The sequence below is a fragment of the Sebastes umbrosus genome, chromosome 3, assembly GCF_015220745.1.
Source record: "Sebastes umbrosus isolate fSebUmb1 chromosome 3, fSebUmb1.pri, whole genome shotgun sequence".
NCBI lineage: Eukaryota > Metazoa > Chordata > Actinopteri > Perciformes > Sebastidae > Sebastes > Sebastes umbrosus.
The window spans coordinates 13,285,561-13,307,833 of record NC_051271.1 but is presented as its reverse complement, the minus strand read 5'-3'; the positions used below and the strand labels follow the sequence as shown (position 1 = coordinate 13,307,833).

General features: G+C 41.7%; 1 protein-coding gene across 5 annotated transcripts in view; it reads left to right on the top strand.

Moving 5' to 3' along the window:
• The window catches only part of dlc1 (DLC1 Rho GTPase activating protein), a 91,842-nt gene that overhangs the window by 26,325 nt on the left and 43,244 nt on the right, over positions 1-22,273 (top strand). The window contains exon 1 of one of the 5 annotated variants that reach the window (XM_037763993.1): positions 8,912-9,279. The exons of 3 other annotated variants lie outside the window; for them this stretch is intronic. In XM_037763993.1, coding sequence (XP_037619921.1) covers positions 9,153-9,279 — 127 coding nt within the window. In that variant the 5' untranslated portion in view covers positions 8,912-9,152. Of the gene's footprint in view, positions 1-8,911; positions 9,280-22,273 lie in introns of those variants that run through there. One more of the 5 variants, XM_037763994.1, reaches the window with a different exon arrangement.

Genomic DNA, 22,273 nt, shown 5'->3' with positions numbered 1-22,273 from the left:
TATGTGAGCGCTACCTTTTGGCGAAAGGCCCACTCTAAACTTTTTTTTTTTTTTACAAGGAGGCTAAAGCTTGCAAAACGCACAGTGCCAACTTCAAAGGGGTCAAACGTTCTTGGTCATTTTTCGTCACTTAAATCAGTCTGACTTCCTGTAAGCAAGTTATGTAACCTCCATCTCTGGGTCTGTGTTATGAAACCCAGGACCCTGGATGGGGGGTGGGGGGTACGATAGGGATTTGGTGGAGTTTTGGGGGACTTGATGGAGCACAAAGCCCAGTGTTCATTGTGACACTTCAAAGCCCCCTCTGTATCGCCACCATTTAAGCCCCTAGGAATGACACATTTGTGACAGTGTTACATCACACACCATGCCCTAAAGGCTCCCGCTGCCCTGCCATGAAAGACAGCTCATTCATGGTTAATTTTACTATCACTGTGGCAACAGAAGCACACCAGCGGTCAACAAGAAGTTTCCACTGGCCGAGATCTGTAATCCTCCCTGCGGCGCTGGCTGTACCTCGGTGAGCGGTCAGTGTCACAGCTTTCCTGCGCACAAAGAGGATGTGTGTAACATGCAGTTATGACTGACAACCTGTTGTTTAGAAGTTGTTCTTTATGGGACTCCTGGGACGCTGCATAGCCTGAGCCTGAGCTCCACAGGGCCTGCAGAGTGTTAGTGCGCTGGAAAAGCAATGACATAACTCATGCCATCTGGAGATGATTAGGACCGTCATGCAAACTTGATGCATGAGGGTCCTTATCATCGGCTGGGCATGGTCTATGAGATTATGCATGTGATGTGATGAGCAATATGAATGTGTGTGTTGTGTTATTGAAATCAAACTGAAGAGCCACTAAATGGGATGTTAAGAAAGCCCAAAATAAATCTATTTCATGCTGTCTGCCCTTTGATTACCACTATTTTCAAACATTTGATCATCATATGACTTACTGGATTTTTTTCAATATGAACATGATTGTTTATATTTTATAACAGACTTTTTTCATAGCTAGTCGTCTCAATATCATCCTCCTCCTCGAGGCTATTGTGGCAAAATCATGGCTGTTCGTATTTAGGAAAGAGATGGACAATGGAGAAGTCCATTAGGCAAAAGTGGAAACTACAGAGGTCTTACAATCTCCTTTGTTTCAAACAAAAAAGGTTTGAGAAGTTACAACACAATGTTTTATCAACAAAAATCAAAAATTAACAAAAAGTAACAATTGTGTTGTTACTGTCTTTTGCTCACCTGACACAACATAAAAAATTCATTATTCTATTTGGTGTCCCTTCGGTACGCACATGTACCGTAGTATGTAGGCTCATTTATACGGAGGTGATTTGTGTTTTACAGAAAAGACAAGACTCCGAATCAGTCAGTGCTTATCTTCAGAGGCAGCTTGTTTAGCTCTATGACCTGACATCCTCTGATCCAGGAAGTTGACAGGTTTACCTTGTGTGAGTGAAGAACAGATTAAGAGGCAAGAGAGGAAAGGGATTCATATTATATTGACATGCTCTCTTCTTCTGAGGTAGATCAAATACAGGGTTGACTTTAGATATGGCATTGAGACATTTAACATCTATTTAGTATTGGTTGAGTTTCTTTGGCAGCGTTTTAATTCCAAATAATTAAAGGGACAATGTGTAACATTTAGGGGGATCTATCAACCGAAGTAAAATATAATATTCATATCTATGTTTTTATTCAATCTAAATCCTACACGCTGTAGGAAGGGAAAATTGAACAGATATAGTGCTATATAGCCCAAGCACAGTATTTTTTAACCTTTACACAACCAACTCTGCAATCATACAACTGTCTTGAGTTGTCCAATTACATGAACACCTTTAATTCTACATGAAGTGAATTTTTGTTTTGTTCTGTCTGAACGTACGTATTAGCTCAGTGACTGATGATCCTTATGGATTACAGATTGTTAAAGCCTCTGAACACCCACACAGGTGTTTTCCAGTTAAATCTGGCTGATCTACTCGGGGCTGTGTGGGCGTGTATAGACTGCACTTGATTGACATCTTCCTGTGTCTTCTGTTTGCTTTGTTGCACCTGTTAGGGCGCGACAAATTACACCTTTATCAATCTTATTGGTAGACGGAGATTTGTGATGTAATAAATTCCCATCAAAGCTCCGCCCACCTTCAACCTGAGCAGAGGTCTGATCGGCCAGAATAACTGAACACACCTATGTGGGTGTTCAGAGATCTCGACTGCACATGATATTGTGTTTGCACAAGCTACAGGAAGCATTTAACATCAACACAGGAACTTTTCAACTTGTGTATTCAACAGAAGAATGTGAAGAACTGAATGTGTAACAGGTCTCTTTCTGGTTCTCTGAGGTTAGAGGCACCATGCCTCGCCATCCTGATCTAAATATAAACCAGTGGGAATATATAAACAGAACACAATGATGGGCGTCCAACCAGCAGCGGAGTTAAAGCTTGACCTTTTACCTGGTCTCATGGACTTAAAGCCTCATAGTCTGCAGCGCTTGCCTCGGTTGTAGGTGAAGGAAAGGAAAACTAAGGAAAGAGGAAGTGGTTTAGCACCCTTAGTGGAGTCCTGTAGGGGAGGAGCACTCTGACACTAGGGAGTTGGTGGTTCCTGTGAATAACTTGTCTCATCATTTCTGTCTGTCTGGCTCCTCTTTTTGTTTCCCTTCTCGTCACCATCCTTCCTTTCTTGGAAGTCCAGTGACCAATTCATTACTGGCATTTTAAAGCTGATTATAAATGCAGCTGTGTTTTCGAACACACAAAATGACATCTGGCCTGAGTGTTAACCTCTGGAGATCCCAGTATTTATCATCATATTATTACACACTTTAAAAAGTCCCCTCTGTTGGTGCATCCGCTTGACCATTGCTCACCTTTAAAAAAACATAAAAACAACACCAATCTTGAAGTCACTTCACTTTTAAATTTCAACATTTAGGGAACAAGGCATATTTGTTTTCTTGTTGAGAGCTAGATGAGAAGTTGAGTATCACTAAATATGGAGGTAGAGCCAACAGGTGATGAGCTTAGCGTAGCATAAAGACTGGAAAACGGGGTAAACAGTTGTTATCCAAAGCAAATAAGAAATGCCTACCAGCACCTCTAAATGTACACATCTAGTTTGTTTAATCCATACACAAACAGAAATGTAAGTGGTGCTAGCCAGGCTAGCTGTTTCCCCTTGCTTCCTGTCTCTATGCTAAAGGCTGGCCCACACTAAAAGATTTTTCAATGCTTAACAGATGTTGAAAATGTGAGAGACCCCACACTTAATCGACATGTTATGACATTTCAACAGTTTTGTTCCTATAGTGTTTGGAGAGCAACGATTTGGCCAAAACAGCAACACCACACACTAACAGATTCCAGTCATGAACAACAAGAGTTCCTCGAAAAATCTCTCGGGATCAAACGTGACTTTAGTGTAAACAAGTTTGTGCAGTACTTCGTACAGAAAATTCATGAAGAAAAATGGAAAACATATGGATGAAGTCATGGAGACATGTTAAATAAACACTTGTGTTGTGTTGTTGCCACAAATCAACAAGTTGGTCCTTCATTTCTGGAGTCCATCTTTCTACTACTTTATGCTTCACGTTTACATTGTTGTCCTTCCTTCTTCAGTCAGCTTGATTCTCGATTGGCTATCGTTCTTTCCCACATGATTGCATCATCGGGTGTCCTCGGGGTTCCCCATACACAATCGGTATAATCGATATGAAATCGGTGCGGCCAGGATGGACTTCCGAGCCGATCGGGGGATGTCAAAAACACTCTTAACATACCTCACATCACAAGAATATCTGGAAGGATAATCTTCAGAACCATCAAAACTTCTGGGCTTTGCTGACCGTTATCGGGAGGGGGGGAATCGGCCCAAAATTGGCTTGATTCTCGTGTAGTGTGTTCCCAGCATAAGCTAAGATGATCATTCGCTGGTAGCATCATATTAGTTTACAGACATGAGAGTGATATTAATCTTCTCAACCATTGTAACTCTTGCCAAAAAAAAAAGTATTTCTTAAAATGCCAAACTACTCATTTAATAAAAACGGATACTGAGATGTGCTTGTGTTGTGAGGACGATCTGTGATATCTGACAGACTTGGTTACCAGGGTAAACAACAAGTCCTTTCAGCACAGATGGTGTCTGAGAATCCCTGCACATCCACAGATCTTGTGATTGACCTTTTGGGATCCAACAGTCCTCAAAATGAGCATGGATTTCCACACCAATTCCCACTTAATTCAGAGAACGTCACAGTGAAATCAGTTTCATACTGAATTACTTGCTTTCCTCATTTTTGGACTCCTTGTTTTATACCCTGCAGCTACGTGCCTTTTGAGGACATTGCTCTCATCTGAGAAGGTGCTTTGACTGAAATGAAGCTCCGTTAGCCGGGAGCCAAGTCAATAATAGCTCATGACTGATGTTTGTCTTCTGGTACTTGTTCCTGCTCTTTGAGTCTGCCATATCCCACTTTTCTTTTGCCATCCCTCCATACACAGTTCAGCAGTCGCTGTGCTTGTGCAAGGTCACATTCCTGGCCTCCCCCGTCAGTCTACGCCAGCCTCAACACCTCCTCTCCCCACCCCCTCCCCCAAACAGCCCCTCCTCTCCCCTCCCATTTGACACACTCACTTCCTGTGTGGAGGCTGGTACTGTACTGTAACATGTTGGAGTTCATTCCATTTAGATTTCACACTTCCAACTCAGCTGTGAATACATTTATAGATGCTATCTAACATGTTCCCCTTGGAAGCAAATCTCGACTCGTTTATGCTTGATGTCTGATATTTTGGAATTTCAAAAAGTTAGATGTTTTACATATTGCTTCATCTTGGGCTTCTGTTTATTCAGACTTCATGCTTACATATCTTGATGGTAAGTGTCCCTCTTAAATTTCCCACGACTGGAGAAGTGTAAAAAACATATTTCTCATCTCCATCGTATCACCTATTTACTTGAGACAAAGCTCAGAAACCTTTTTACTCCTTTGTGACTTTTGAGACTTCTTCCTTTGGAGATCCGTCTCCCCAGCTATGGTGCTCCGAACAGGAAACCACTGCATGAAGGGGAATTTACAACAGGAAGTCAGCTTGCTGAACTCCCAGTTACAACAACAAAAGTCTCCCCGATACCAAAAAAGGAAGCTTGGGTCATTATTCTTACTTCAGCTTTATTTTTCAGCAGATTGGTATGTGTTTCATCACCTGCTCTGCATGAAAATCATGTATTACTTTTTATAGAAAAAATAGGGCATCATGCTTTTCCTTTGTATATAGAGCCAGGTCCATGAATTCAATTTTATTTAAGATATGATATGAGTTATGATATGAAGTTGTGTTTTTAGTGCCTTGTGTTGTGTCTGTTTGTTTTTCAGCAGAATATAGATTTCAATTAAATTTGGTTGGGAATTAAAGAAGTAATATGTAGCACAGATAGCTAGCGTTTAAAATGGGTATCAGCAGTCCAAACTCAAAACATTGGAGCCGTGGCCCGTCCGCTCCTCCAGTGTGACTGATAGCAGTAGCGTTGTTGTCGGAGAAGCCAGGATTTCAATTTAAAATGTTTCCGTAATCTCTGATGACATATCATAGTCATTTTAGGATTTATTATAGTAGATATATTACATATTGGTCCTTTAAGGTAATGGCCCACAGAATTTTTTTTTGGTAGAGATCCAGATCTAGGTTCAGATCTGGCAAAAATGTTTCAACATGGCAAGATTTTTTAAACATTTTTGTTATTATCTCTTGAGCTACTTTTCAATGCGCTAGCTGAGTGCTTCAACTTTATTGCCAGATAGGAATTGCCATATTGGATGATTCTGACATTTTAAAAATGATCTTTTTCTACAATATCTGTGCATGGCAACTAACTACAGCATGGTTACGGTTAGGAAAAGATTGTGGTTATGGTTACAAAAAAGAGTAAACTTTACTTTCAGGTCTGCTATGGGCTACATGCTGATCCATCATCCAGACCTTCACCTTTATTTTATGCCTCGGACACACTACTTCCTGCAGTAGCACTGAATGTTGACAGAGGACGTAAATCGTGAAAAATACTAATGTGGCCTGTACATATACAGTATAAATACATGGAGGTTTTCCGATCATTATTATTTTGCTGTATTTTGCCACAAAAAGCTTTTCCCTGAGTAGATCACCTTCTCCAAATAAGAGGGAAGAACATGGTGGGAGCTAACTAAGCAAACAAGGTGTGTTTTTCTGCACAGGTCCCTCCTTTCTCTCGTGATTATAATTTTAACTGCCTGGGTTTATTACTGACCTGAACCTATGCTTCATCTGAAATGACCCAGTAAGCACTTTCATCCTCAACCAGGGGGTTGTAAATCTCCCAGTGTTGATGGTGTGAGATGCCCACGCTGTCCCCCAGGCTAATGAATCAGTCCTGGCTCAGCAGGCTCTGTCACTCCCTGGCTGCTTTATTTCCATCGTCTGGGTGTCAGGGGTGAGAGATCGTCTAGAACTTTCAGGAGATTGTTTGGATAAACTATATATGGGATATTTTGTGTTTTGATATCTTGAGGTGTTTCTCTGATATCTTACTGTAAGTGTGATTTTTAGTTCTTGAATAACTAGCACACACACACACACACCAGATGCCAGATAGTCAGAATGGAGTTGTATGAAAGAAGGGCAGACAGTAAGGGTGAGGGAGTGTACGTTTGATAGCAGAGTAAGACCTCGAGCAGATGGTCACATCAAAGGGACTCACACACAATTACAGTCCCACTCGGGCACACCCACGCACACATGCTTCAGCATACCGACACATTTTTGGCCGCGCTGTAAAGAATACGAGTACAGTGCATTGTTTTTCATAGACATTTTGATAAAGGACTCTCACATACTGTTTATATACACTGTTTGAAGTCCTCCCAGAAACCCCCCCTGCCCTCGTTTTTCACCTCCCCCTGTATTCATTTCTCGGCCAGTATGTTGGCAGGTAACCCTCTCCTGCCCCCGTTCTGCGGAGTTACATGTAGGTACACACTCCTGGCATGCTGCACACATGTTTGACAGAAGGGGCATTTGGCAAGACTTTCCTTCCTGAGGTATGAGAACTCCATTGTTTTTTCCCTCTCCACCCCCTCTCCTCCGCCCTTCAGGACATTTTCCGTCATATCCAGGTTACAGTCTGCAGATTGCCCCCTTTATCACAGGTATACCAGAGAGAGAGATACACTGATATGTTGTTGTGATACGAATACTGACCCAGATGGTTCGCATTTGCGTGTCTTGCACACACACATGCATGAAAACCATAATTTGATTCAGATTTCACGCGAGTCGAGCAGGTGTGCGAGGGAGGATGCTAAAGGCGCGATACTTTTACAGGATGTTTCTTTTTCCGTATCCCATCCTAATCCTTATTTACAACGTTGTTAAAGAGGTCATTCTGCAATTGCAGAAGTGAGGACTAAATGGTCGTGAAAAAGCAAAAGACGCGGGAATCTTAAGTCTTATCAGTCTCAGCAAACCTCAGGAGACCATAAAGTCAATTGGCCGCGATGAGCACAATGCTATCAGCAGGCTGCAATAAACCAATGCTGGGTACATTACCTTCACTCTCTGGAGCAATCAGCACGATTGGCTGACTTTCTCAAGTGTGAGCTTAGTGTGGAATGCAATGTGAACAGCTCAGACTACTCACAGCTACACGCACATATGAACTCATACACTCAGGTAATGAGTAACCATATACACACATGTATGAGCATGATCGGGCTAAAAGACATACAGTATGTTTGAGTTCAGTAAATTTAACTGATTGATACGAAAACTAATAATAACCTTATACCTGATTGCAAGATGTATTCCCGTTTTGTGGAGCGAATTAATTTATCATCTAAAAAGCCACAGTGTAAAAAAAAAACCATCATCATACTGAGGTTGCTGTTTTTTCAGCCACTAAGTAGCCAATGACTAAGCTTCTCCACAGACCCCAGAGAGTTGCGCTTGCCTAATAGAAGCTAAATCAGCATTATCCGATCAACTCAGCAGCGGGCTAAGTAGTGGATTCCATTGTGTTGTTTTTGTCCATCTCGGCAGCTTAAGTTTTGTTACATAAGGTTTACAGTACATTCCTATTTCTCAATAACTAATGGCATGTACTTGTCTTTGTGAGTGTGTGTGTGCACTGCATACTATATCCCTACCATAATGTATTTACAGTGAAGTCATGTTCCCACAGCTGAATGGCTGAGGGAAGTGATTATTGGCTTTGAGGAATAACTGAGAGGTTTCTGTGGTGCAGCGGAGAGAGCACAGTTTTAAACCCCGGCATTTGTTCACTCTTTGGGGGAATCCCTCAAAATGTTTTCCACTATATCAACCATTTCTGTGAAACCATTCAATTGTCTGAGTGGTTCAAACATTATCCTGGACCCCTTCATCATCTCACTTCCTGTCTTTTGGTTTCAGTTCTGTGTTGTGTATAGCTGCTTGTGAACAAGGACAGGTGGATCTTTATAACAACCAGGCTGCCCAGGCAACGGGTTATATAACTGGCATTGATGCTCTCTGTGTCTAGACAGGGTAGGGCAGGTGTAAACAGATTGGATGAGAGGAGGAAGGTGACAGAGAAGAGAGGCGAGGAAAAACAAGATGCGAGATATAAAAAAAAAAGCGACAGGGAGGGAGAGATGAAGATGGTAGTCGTGACTATAAAGCACTCAGATATTCATAGAGAGCGTTGGAGCTTGTGTCAGAAAGCACTTAATCACACTTACACACATATTTATATACACACACACACACACACACACAGGCAGAATAGAATATGAGAGCATTGCAGCACTGGCTGGATGTGTCCCAGCAGTTACAGCACTGATGCTCACTGCAGCAGACGGGAGTGTACAGTCCCGACTGGAACAGAACAGAGTGAGAAAGAAAAGGAGGCAGACCAGCACAGAGGATAGAACAGAGCCAGTTAGATGGAGAAACTAGTCAGATTATGATTGAATGTTTAAACATAGATATCATCCAAAAATAGGAGCGGTGGAAACAGGTGAGATTGACAAGGCACAGAAGCTCGATAATCGACCCGATCAGGAACAGGGACAGGTGTCGGGAGCGGGTCTGACTTAGATAGATTTCGGTGGATGCTAACCGGCATGTCTCGCTCTATGAGGCTGCTGCTGCTGCAGAGGTCCTTCAGTGACCACATCAGGTCCTCCACCTCCAAAGCCCTCGATAGGCTCAGCAAGCCCGCCCGAGAGAGTCGAATAGGTGAGTGACGACTGACACAGCAGCTGTATGTATGGAGATATTTGCACAGCAACATGCACACGTTTGTTTGCATCTGTTTTGTATGTTATTGCGTGCATATATGATTTGTTCCAAAAACATATAGTTGTAATTTTCAGTTTCAGATTCTTTAACAAGATATACAACAGGATGGGGAAACTGCATTGTCATTGTCTCAGAGAGAAGATGCTGCAAAGAGAGCAGTGCCTCTGACAAAAACAGATCAATAGACAGCATATCTTTGATGTGCAGAGATGCTGCAGCTGCAACAGACACTGACTAGTTCAGATGTTTCCTGGGGCATTTTTAAGATGATAATTGTCAGGTTTGCGTAGGTTTTTCTTGTGCTTTATGTGACAGCAGGTGTGTTGGTGGATGTGCATGTACATGGATACATTTTTCTGTGTAGAACTTTGAGATAGCAATGTTGGCATTTTCCCTCTTACCTGCTTCTGGCACAGTTGCTTGAAAACTGGGTTTTGCCCCATGTATAACTGATGAGCTGCTGTACACACACAGGACTGAGTGCATTAGAATAGACCTCCAACTCCCTGACTAGCTGGCTTTTAAATAATACAGATAGTACTCTATCATATTAGAGCAGCGGCAAAGGAATGGAGGAATGTTGGCCGCAGATGGCCGATATCATCTGCAGGTTCAGGCCGCTTTTAAGTGGTTATAAGACAGGTGTGATCATCTTTAAGGGTCACGATTGACATGACGTTCAGCTGCATCATGTTTGAAATCGCTGCACTTTCCAAGTCAGTACAGGTGCTTGTGGGCTTCTTTTCAAAGGAGGTAGCACAACTTTCCCACTGAATCCAGAGGTCAGCGCCCTGTGGCCTAACCTCTCTATTGAAGTAGAGAGCACCAGGTGATAAATATCCACCATGATGTTTCAGGCTGTTGCCACATAGCTCACTGTCCCACATGAAAGAGTTGAAAAGTGGGTCAAAGAATTATGACAGGATCTAATTACAGCTCTCCTGTCACTAATTCCTTCTTCTTTTCATTAGTTCTCTTTCCTCAAGATGTAGGCAGAAAGTCGTGACTTTAACAGGAAATGCACGTGCAACTACTACTCAACTCATGCATGTGTGGCCATGAAGTCCAGGAACACAGTGTACTGTACCAACCAAGAGAGCTGTAGGGTTTTTTTAGTCAGCGTGTTTGTGTCACATGCCAAATTGTCCTGACTCCATAGCATCTTAAACTGCATTTTATATATGTGTGTAACTACTTTTTATGCTATTCGAGAATACACCAATTAAATATGACTCAGGTTGTAAAAAGAGGAAAAAAAAATTCTGGTGGCAAAGTGGTCTTGAGCTGCCTTGTGAAAATCATTTGATATTTATTTACTATAGCACATGAAGTTGACACTATTGCGGTATGTCATCCTTGATGACGCATGTGCATGAGCTAATACTACTCAGGGCATGCTCTCAAGGACTGCATGTCAACTCTGTGCAGCATCACGCATCACGCATCCTGAAATCCAATAGCCGTGTTGACATTTCCCACCCTTATCATCCCTATGATCACATCACATATTTAAGCATGTTTACAGCTGAAGGGGAAAACGCTGAGTTTATCCACTGAGAAAACCCAGCTGTCACTCACAGTCTATTGGAGATGTCATCAAAAAGATCACTGCTTTGTCCGGCTATTGTCCTTGGGAGCCAACCATAATCAACCCCCTTTATCAAGACAGATCTTCTCGAGGCAGTGAAGGTGTATGAATGAAACTTTTAAGGGCCCCAAGCTTCGAGCGGACATCTTTTTCTGATCCCTTCCTTTAGGCCAAAGGTATGAAATTCCAACAAGACAGTAACAGATACTGCACCATTGAGGCCACACACAAGCGTGTACTTCCAGCTTTTTCATCAGCTGATGATTAATAGCTCTGAGAATTTCAGTTTGACATAGAAAAAAGTCTCTTTGCAAAACAGTAAAGCCTTTAGACTTCAGTGATTCATCAAATGTTGCTAGATTCAATGCTTCGCGTTCCTTGAAAAAGATGAATAAAGTGCCCTATTGATTTGTAGGAGGTAGGTGTAATATGGACATTTTGACTCAGCAAAGACTCAGAAGAAGAGAACGGAGTCTGGAATGAGTGGCACGCCTTCTGCTCTGTTTTAAATGGGGTTCGGTAGGTCAAAGGGCATCTGGAATCAGTGCAGATAGAAGACAGAATGAGGGCAACAAACAAATCTGTCATCATACCTGCCTGCAGAATATTTCCCTTAGTCCGTTCATTAAGGACTCAAATCACCTCGTAAAGTCATACAGATTTTAGATTAGGGCGTTTGAACTGAGCTGTTGATTTTAGTCGTAGGCCTACAGGCGATCAGGGTAAACCAAAACTATAAAGATTGTACAAAGATTCAATTGTCAGCTTTTCTTTTTGATATTTAGTTGACAAAATATGTATAATGCAAAAAAGTGCATCACAAAATATGAAATAATTTGCACTGTTTCACAACAATCACTCAGCCCCAAAACCCGAAGTAAATGGAACTCTTCAGGCAAATAATAAACAGAGTAGGAAAAGACCAATGAGCAGCACTGAGCAGTAACTGCTCACTGAATTATGTCAACACCACTCAGCACATGAATTATTTTTCTCCTCCATGTCACTTATGCTGACATGTTCTCTTTTTCCCAGCTGACACTTACGTATGTGTCCATGCATTAAAAGGTTTTATGGGACCAGGATATTGTGTAACAGTCCCTCTAAATGTCATGTTTTTTTACACTAAAGAGTCTCATGTATAATGTAGTGCCACTTCTGAAAGATTGCGGTGTGATGTAATCATGGATTGCATCAAGGTGAAGGTTATATCTGCTCTCCGTTTCCACCACTTTTGGCTGGTTACCTGAGAGGCCTAATTAGTTTATTATGCCATCATAATGCTACCGGCTAATCCTATTGCATAAGACCCAGAGATTTGTCAATCAATCCATTCCAAAGTCATGTGAATGGAGGTAATACGCCAATTAGTTTGTCTTTTTTGCATCTTGGCTTAGAATGGTTCAGCAAATGTGTAGATATTGTGTAAGATTGTGTAAGCTTTTGCTTAATGAAGATACATTATTTTAGTTTCTATTGTCTTGTTCAATGACAAAAGCTACAGAAGATGAGGATATGTTCAGTGGCTTAAGGATTTGCGCTTTACTCTGATTTGCTGTTTTGCTCTGGCTCAACTTTAAGGAATGTCAAATGAGTGTGAACACGCATACAGCTGCTGCATTTCTGTAATATTACACCAATATTCACACGTATTGAGTTACTGAATTTGCACAGAGTTTTCCCTTAACAGTGATAAGTGGATTTTCTCTTTATACCAGCTGTTAATACAGTCACATGTTTATCTAGCTCTTTCGTCACCTAATAATTTGAAAAACAAGACTTTGGGCAATATTTTTGTGAAGCCGGGCACAAGCACAAACCTCAAGCTGTTCCTCTCATACCCTTTGAAAACAGTTCACTTTCTGTTCCCGCAGACAACTCTATAGTGGGCTGTAAGTTCAGTTGGCTTCTCCTGAGAGGAAACTGATAATGTTGTGTGGGAGGTGGAGACTTTGAAGTGCAATTATGCATTGTCTGCCAGCCTTGCTAGTCTGTGAAATTCAGTGTCAGCGACATTTGTTTCTGCTTTGTTCCTCACAAAGTTTTCCTTCACTCTCAGAATGCACCTAGCTTACTGTACAGTCCTAAATTGGTCATTTCAAAGTTTGCTGCTGCCAAAGTAAATTAGATACTAATTACATTCAGACTGCAAGGGCAAATTATAATTCACAGCATAATAATTAAATCTGACCCAAGGTGCACTGGAAATGGAAGTTTACGTAGCTTTAATGGTACAATATCTTCTTCACTAATGCCTCCTCAGGATGTCAACACCTCTGCTATATTCCCAACTACTTTCAGTGTATAAATGAGGAATCGGTGCAAAACAGCCTATAGGTATTTAATGTGCTTACAAACTTCCTAGAGGACCAATGACATTCATCTCTGACATAATCATCTCTGGTTCAAATCCAGCCAGGTATTTGTAGCAAAGCACTAAACACTAAGGCGTACTGATTGAGCAATTTGTAAGAAAGTAAAAAAAAAAGTCAAAGTCAACTTTCCTTAAAGGAGTTTGTGTAACTTTATAGAGGCCTGTGTGTGTGCCTTCTCCAACTAAAGCCAAAAAAGGCCACAGACTGCTTGTGTTTGTGCTAAAGTCTTAGTGGAGCCACAATTTAATGCCAAAATGAATACCAAAATTGCACCACCAAATCTGCATTACCACACCCCCAGCTACGCTACTCCATTCAGCTTGGCAAGCACAGGTGGGTCCCTTTCAAACCAGAATATGGCTACACAAGCACGGGCAAACAAAAACCTGCCTTGTACCAGATGAAATTGGACCAAAGTGGTTTAAAACTGTACTGCAGCTGGGTGAAACATGAAGGTCATAAAATACTATTTTGCCTAATCATACTTAAGTACAATACATAAAATAACAGGTCTCTGTGTGGGTTTACGAAAATACATTTATACCCAAGTGCCAGTGTTTGAGTGCGAGTGTGTCCCTACTTGTGCATGAATGCGTTATTGTTAAGTGGCAACCAGGCTTTTGTATGGGGCTTAAGGGTGGGCCAGTGGGAGGTCCATAGACATGTTCCGGTCTACTCAAGCCTGGCCTACTGTTAAACCACACAGATGTCCTGGGCCCATTGTGGCCCTACAGGACTCTACAGGGACCCAGCGGGGCCATTTCACGCCTCAGGGACGCCCAAAGAGGAAGTCAGAAAGGGCGCACCACTGTGACATCAGCAGAGATCTCTCTGAATGAAAACGCAGCAGGCAACCATGTAACAAATTAGCTTCAACAAGATACTTTCACCCCAAGAATGGAGAGAGCTATTAAAGTTTAATCAGGGATTTAGCTTGAAAACATGAAAATGAATTGCAGATCAACACAAATATGAAATGTGTACATCTTTGGATGAATTAGTTCTGCATATTTTAAAGACAACAAGCATTTAAACTATTGGGATTAGGGCTGCAACTAAGTAGTATTCTCATTGACGATTACTCAGTTGATAATTTTCTTGATTAATCAATAACTGATTTGGTTTATAAAATGTCAGAAAATGGTGAAAAATGTCGATCAGTGTTTCTCAAAGCCCAAGATGACATCCACAACTCAAAGATATTCAGTTTACTGTCATAGAGGAGTAAATTAAACCAGAAAATATTCACACTTAAGAAGCTGGAATCAGAGATTTTCTTAAAAAATTACTCGATTACCGATTAATCAGTTATCAAAATAGTTGGTGATTAATTTAATAGTTGACAACTAATCGATTTGCTTAATCATTGCAGCTTTAAGTGGGATCAAACTACGTACTGTAAGACTTGGCTCATTTTGTGTTACCTCCACTTTAAACACCCAGGGCTGCCATGCTTTGCTGTTGAGCTTTAACTCATTATACTCAACTGTTTGTTGGGTTGCGGTATATGCATTTGTGGTCTTTGCAACAATTAAAGTGTTTGTGGTTTTTGCTCCCAACATGTGTTTCAACCCTGGTTAGATCTTTGTAAGTTCTCACAGCACATTTCTGTCCATTAAAAACACACATTTTCCATCTCCACCATCTAGGCGTCTTTCATTTTCAGATCTGCTTCCAGTGGCTTAATTTGAGCATTTTGAGTCACTCGTTCTGTAGCATGACTTGTGATTTTCCACCAATTCTCTTGTTGGCACCTCACTTTTCAGTATGCCTTCTGAATGACTTCACATTTAGGTCAAGCTGCTTGATTTGTGTGTCTATAAATAACACCTTCTTATTATTTTATCAAGGCAGATGAACTGCTCCGCTCTCTGCTTTTGTGCCAGCATCCCATCCCAGTCATTGGGGAGAATACGGAAAAGTAGGCCAAGAACACTGCTTCCTGTCATCTCTGTTTGTGCCAGAGATTTTATTCAAGTCTGTGTGTGTCTCATGAGTGAAGCGTGAACTATTTAAGAGTCATAAAAACAGTGTTTGTGTGTGTGGGTTTAGGTGTGAATGATTCAGCGCATACCTTAAAGCATGTACAGACTCTTTTACTATATAAGCATGTTTATGTATGCGCTATAGGATTGCAATCAAGCTCGACAAGACATGACTATTGGACATGTGCCAGGGACATTCTGTATTTTCACTCAACCTGGTGAGGCTCAACCTGCAGCGCGCTCTCAATGCTCCTCCGGTCACTGGCGGACCAGCTAGAGACCACCAGAGACATCATCGCCAGCGACAGCCATGGCTGTTTCTTGCTTTTTACACCTCTTGTGGATGGTACACACATGCCTCCACATCCCCCTGTGTGTGTGAGTGTAGACGTACCTCAAAGTCACATTTGCAGGCCCTCTCCCCCTAAATGGTGGCGTTTTGAGGCTGATGTCTCTGCGCATTACGCAATTCCTCTCCAGCAGTACCCGGCTGCAAGCCTATGCATAATGCAGCCTCTGGCCCGAGCCCCACGTGGGCTGAATCGGAGAACGCTCAGACACAATCTATGGCGGCGAGGGCTCTGACTTGGCTCGTCTCCATGAAATGACTTGATAAAGACTCAGCCAGACATTTCTCCGTTCTCGGCTGAGATGGACGCCATAGTGCTGCACGTGTCTTTCGGTTTAAGTAAAGGCATTAATTTTTAAGGATTCTGATATTCTACAGTATTGCTGTTTGTATAATTATTTGTTACTGAATTAAAAAACATTTTCCAAAAGGTTTGGTATGTTTTGCATGTTTGTAAGCCCAAAGGGGTTAAAAAAAACCAACAAAAGCAACTAATATCCGAGTCCAATAATTGAAAATCGAACACCTACACAATAAGCAAATAATCGAATAGTGGAATATTTGGGTCCAGCCCTACAAAACAGCCATTTCTTGAGATAATTGCACTCCAAATTTTTCTTCTGTCTTTTTAATAACACGTAATATTATTTTGGTCAGTAGATGAAAAGTATTGTGAGCAGTCTTTTGAGCATTTGCTGTCATAGTTGCCGTGCTTTTGTCTTGTTTTTAGGCACTTTTATTGTTTATTTAATCTTTTTTTTAAACTGATCTGTACACCTGATTGCCATGCTTTTTTTTCATTTTGTAGCACCAATGGAAAAACTCAACTAGCTATTAATTCACAGTTTGTGAGACTGCAGTTTGGCTCAGCCACTGTATGAGTGATGTGATGATTTAGTCTATTTCATCTTTAATTAGATGTGATTTCTACATTGACCACAGCCTATATCAACATAATAAATAGTCTTTATGACCTTTTAATTAATTATATACGTATGTACAATACATCTCACTGTTTGTAAGGTCAAATTTCTTCAGTGTAATAAATGATCACATTATTATTTTGTCTAAATGTAGAAATCACAGTAAGGATAGAGGCTGTATATCATTTCTGCTCCAGTGGACTCGTGTTAGTGAACCATATTGTCCAGTTTATTAGGTTTGGCCAGGTTATTCTGACTGATTGTCCAGCTGTCATATAGGTGACTGGTAGTCACATAACTTGACGTGTCGGTGTGCGAGGGTGGACACTCTTGAGATATTTATGATTGAATTAGTCCTCCAACGCTGTTCATGTTCAGTGATTTAAAGCCCCCTTGTTTCTGCCCCTGTGCTCTCACAAGGCCGCTTGTTTCGAAGACTTTGGAATGTTTTGCTAAACCCGGTGACTCCAGCGAGCTCACGCCAAACTTGTTTACTTTGCTTGTTCTACCTCACTCCCTCTCCTTCAGCATTTTCTCACTTTCTCTTTTTAACACATGAACTCACTGAACGCGTCTTTTGACTCTCTAATTATAAGACCCCTCTATGTTTTATCGATCATCCAGCAATCTCTGATTTTAGTAAAAACTCGACTGATCCAGTGAGCAGCTCCGAACTTGCAACATAAAAGCCATGTCGACCATCTTTTGGCATGAGATTGTAGCATTACAGCAAATAACAATCATTTCTGTTTCTTTCTAATTATTTTGATGTTGTTTTTACTTTGTGTATAGAGCGAGCAGTGTTAAGACCCATAGAAGACAGATCTCAGCGTTATGTGCATGTAGCTGCAGCTGATTCGTGAGCAGAATCCTAATCAGCCTATTCTTTGATTTGAGTCTCTTCGCCCTAATTCTCGCTCAAGTGGGACGTCTAGCACTTTTCAGCAGGGCCACAAGTAGCCCACTTGATGCACGCTCTTGACTTCTCATTGTCCCATTCGCTGCCCTTGCTTTTACTCTGCAGCTGGGAGGTGATGCGATTGTTCAGCACAGATCTTGGGCAAACACTCGTCTCCCTCCCCAGATATAACTTGAGCTGGAACAACGAGACTGCTATTTCAAGTGCCCATTGACATTGCACGGAGATGAGGAGCAGATCCTCGTAGAGCCGACACTCACAGAACTCCTGATTTGGCAAAGCTTCGGATTCCCAAAGTGGTGTGCACAAATATTTGCACACATTGTGGAATTCGCTCCTGCCTCGGCGCTCGAGAATGCCTGATTTCACACCGCAGACTTTCAGGGCCGTCCACTCCTACACCTTCCCTCCCTCCGTCAGCAGAAATGGTGTGAGTGCTGCTCTGAGCAGGGCTGCTTTGATGGCAGAGACAGAGCTGTCTTCATTACCTCGAGTCACTGTGTGTGGTGCTCCTACCCAGCTTTAATCAATACTACTGATTGGTGAATGCTGTGTTTGAATATATTCATGTACAGTCAATGAGAGTACCAGGGAGGTAGAAAGCAGATGATGGAGTGGAGTGGAGAGAGAATTAGAGAGAAAATGTGTCAAGAGGTTCAATTGCCCCTGCATAATTTAGAAACATCTACAAACAATGAGGGCTTTTGCGCAATAAAAGGATATAAAAGCACAATTGTATTTAATCCATAAAGGATTTCATCATCAACACATTGTCAGTGGTGTCAGTGTAGACAGATGGTGGCTTGATGGTGTGTATTGTGGTTTGATGATTGCTTGAGACTGAATTAACTAGGCTACAGTTGCTTCACAAAGAGATATCAGGACGGAGGCCACTCGTCAAAAAAAACACATGGAAATTACAAAAGGCAGCAAATGACTCGCATGAAATAATTTGGTGTTCTGATAAAAAATGATGTGTGCTCATAATGGGTATGCATTCATCAGGACTTGCTGAGAACAAATACCAGGAATTTACTACAACGTAAAACCCTATGAGTGTGTGACCGTCCTCCATGCACATCCATCCATCCTCACCTGTGAGATATGACGGAAGATGAGAGCTTGAGGACTTGAAGACTTGTGATGTGAGACAAGAGGAAGATGATGGCGTTACGATTCGGAGTCGTCACTGGTCATTAGTTGTAAAGCGGCCACATTCCAGAAGAATCTCTTCCAGATGGGTATACTTGCAACAAGTTTTAGTGCCCCATTAAAATGGTCTCATCTCTGGTGACTTAACTGCCTCTCGGGGTGCCTGATCTCATGGTATGTTGTTTGTTTACTCTCCAGTGGGCCTTCATTTCCTGTGTGTCTGCTGCTTTTTGCGGCTCTAGCAGGTCTCAGTGGGTTAGCCATCTTTAATTTACTCAGTCAATCTGCGGGGGATTTTGAGCTAATCCTGTTGCTCTTGTTGGTATTTTTGACCCTTCAAATGCCATTGATTGGGGGTGCATTCTCTTACAGCTTTGGAGCAATGAGTCATGATGGAGTTCGTCTGTTTTGGCCGTTTATTGGAACGGGACAAAGGGTTAATGGGAATGACACTGATCTCAAAATAAGAATAAGAAAATAGGCAAAACAATTTTAATGCATGCTGCACTCATGAGAGTTAGTCTTAACACAAAGCCGATAATAACAACGAGGAATACAAATATTCAGCTGGATCCCTGTCAATTTAAATAGTGCCATATGATTCATAAACACTAGCAGATGTCTCTCACTGCGTGTGTGTTTATTAGTTAGAGGACAACAAGCTCAATTGTCAAAATATGAGAATCCCAATCCCAAAGAAGATTGGCTACTTATATTGACAGAGCAATGTGATACTAACAGGTCAAAGGGCATGATGTTGTCCCAGTATTTTCAGAAATACAAACTCACTGACCCATTTTCTCACGTGTCACTCCAGTCACTAGCACAAGACACCCTGTGATTATCATCATCCTACTGTCCTTTCAGCATTGCACGCATCTGCCAGCTAAATTTAAGCAAGATTGTATCATTTAATGGGACAAACATAAGTTTTCCCCAAGCACAGAAAAGTAAAACACCAGACTTCATACTTTACTTAAGGATGATCATCCATCTGCACAGCTGATTCCAAATATTTATGGAGATTTTTATCTTATACTCAGAATAGATGTCTTTCTTTTCAATTCCAGTCACAAGACTGCAGGACTGGAGTCACTGGAGCTGTTGGAAAATAAAACTTGGGCTTGAGTAGAATATTAGTCATAGGATCGCATTTTCCAATAAAGTGAAGTTACAAAAGTAAAAGTATTTGCAATGGAATATCTTAAAACTCTTGACAAAAACACTAATGACTGAAGACAGTTTGGATATAAGAGAGGAACAGAAAGAGATTTTGTGTCCTGCTATTGCACTACACCAATCAATTCTGCTGGGAATACTGAATATGTCTTCAACCACTCATCCTTAGACTCCAAATAAACAAGTTGCCAAATCATCATTGCAGTAAAAGACATAGTTGCATGCCTAGACCTCTCCTCGCATATTGTTCCCAGCCAGGCGGCTACCTCCGAGTCTGAAGAGTGAAGCCAATGTGGAAGTGCCTTAAACTTAAATTTTTTCAAATGGCCAGCAGGGAACGACTCCTCTGGTTGCAAAAAGAAGTCAGATTGTATAAAAGTCTATGAGAAAATGAGCCTAGAAGGAGAGGGGTCATTTACACAAAGACGCCAACGAAAATGTCCAACGAAACGAGACAACATGATTCGGGACATCTATTGGTCTGATGCCAAAACCATTAGACAAATCCAAGGAACAGCAAGATATTCAGTTGTTTATGACCAAATTACAAACCAGCTACGTGACCGCAATGTTTTTGCGTCATGACCTCTCTTCTACCCAGGTGCCACCCCTCGACCAAACCAAACGGAGTATTTCCAGTCAGTGAGAATGCGTTGGACACGGACAATCTCCTGTTGTGTGTCACATGTGTGAAAGGGCAACTCCGGACAATGTAAAGACCTGATTATCTGGACATTGTCTGGAGTTCATATGAAAAAATGGAAAAGAGTCTACATTTATGTTAGTGGCTATATGAGGCTATTCTTAAGCACAGTGGTGATTTGAGCTAAATGCTAATCTCAATATGCTAAAATGCTCACCAATTACAACGCCAATATGATGATGCTTTGAAGGTATAGTGTTTACCATGCTCACCATCTTAGTTTAGTGTCAGTCATCAGGATTCATCCTCTGGTGACCATGACTGTCCATACCAAATTTCATCCATCCATCCATCCAATACTTGAAGTATTTCAGTCTGGATCAAAGCGGTGGACCAACCGAGCGACAGACTGACATTGCCATTCGTATAGCAGTGCGGCTAGCCTGGCTAAAAATGGGATGATAAACACTAGCTGTATCCAAATGGAAATGGGACTGAGGGTAGGCGACATATGAAGAGTGAGCAGATGTGCCAAAGAAATTGGGAAGGGAAGTGATTACAGATGGATTTCCACAATCGAGAATGGCATTCAGCTAACATACCACCTCCACCTCAGGTCTGACCAGGCTCTTGTTTTTATGAGCTTGACTCTTTATTTTCTCCATGCTGGAAAGTGACTGGTATTTACATTTATGAAGAGGATGACAGACACTCTGGGTCCTTGGGCAAAGACATTTTCCTTTTTCCATCTCCTCACACTCTCCACTCTGCATTTGTGTTAGGGTGGACTTGAAAAATCCCTGACAGTTGAGACCATATTATAGACAAAAGCAGCACAGCTAAGTGGACCATTTCCAAAGTGACCCCTTTAACCTACACTGTCCTTCAGGCATTTTTTACTAGATCTGATAGGAAATGTCGTAAATGTTATGGTTATGGCTTCCGGTTGTTTTCTCAAAATTCACTTGTGGTACTTGGACAAAACCGTTGCTGTCAATTAGATGAGATAGTTACCAAAATGTGAGCCATTCCGAGAATAGTCTGATCATAAGTGAATGTGAGCAGCACCAAGAAAAAAGGCTTCAACTGTTCTGGCGAGCTTCTGAGCAAGGAGTTATGGAGGCCTTCGGGCCCCTGCTGAGCCTTTTAAAAGCTTTTTCTAAGAATCTCAAAGAAAAAGTTTGCATCAGGTCAACATTTTAATCTATCACAAGATGTGCTCTGGACGACCATCAAATGGCATAAAGTTTATCCAGTGCTGTATCAGCTTAATAAAATATGTTTCTATAGTAACTTCTGAGGTACTTGAGATGTTTATCTCCTTTTTTTTTTGGAGCTCTTATGCCTTTAATGGAGAGAGAAAGACAGTAATAGGGAATGACATGCAGTAAAGGGCCGCAGTTCGGATTCGAACCCTGGGCTGCTGCAGTAAGGTCTCAGCCTTGGTACATGAGCTACCAGAGCACCCCTATTTCCTATACCAAAGAGTCATGAGATGAGTCTACACTAGAGTCTGGTGCTGACATGGCCAAACTTCATTTTGTCTCTTGTTCCCTGCTCATCCCAACGGAGACCTCCGAGGAGCTTCAACATAATCTCTTTTTAGACTGAGCGCCCACTTAATGTCCCTTTCTCCCTCTGATCGAGGGGTGTTGCCACTGACCTTTCACCTTGTAGTCACTCAGGGATCGTAACCCCTTTGCCACCATGAATGGGTGAACACAAGGCCACTGGCTGAGTGTTGTCACCCTCCGTGTTCAGGCCAACCTTCACTTTAACTCCTTACAGCTGGTAATAATACAAGCACTGGAGCGCTTA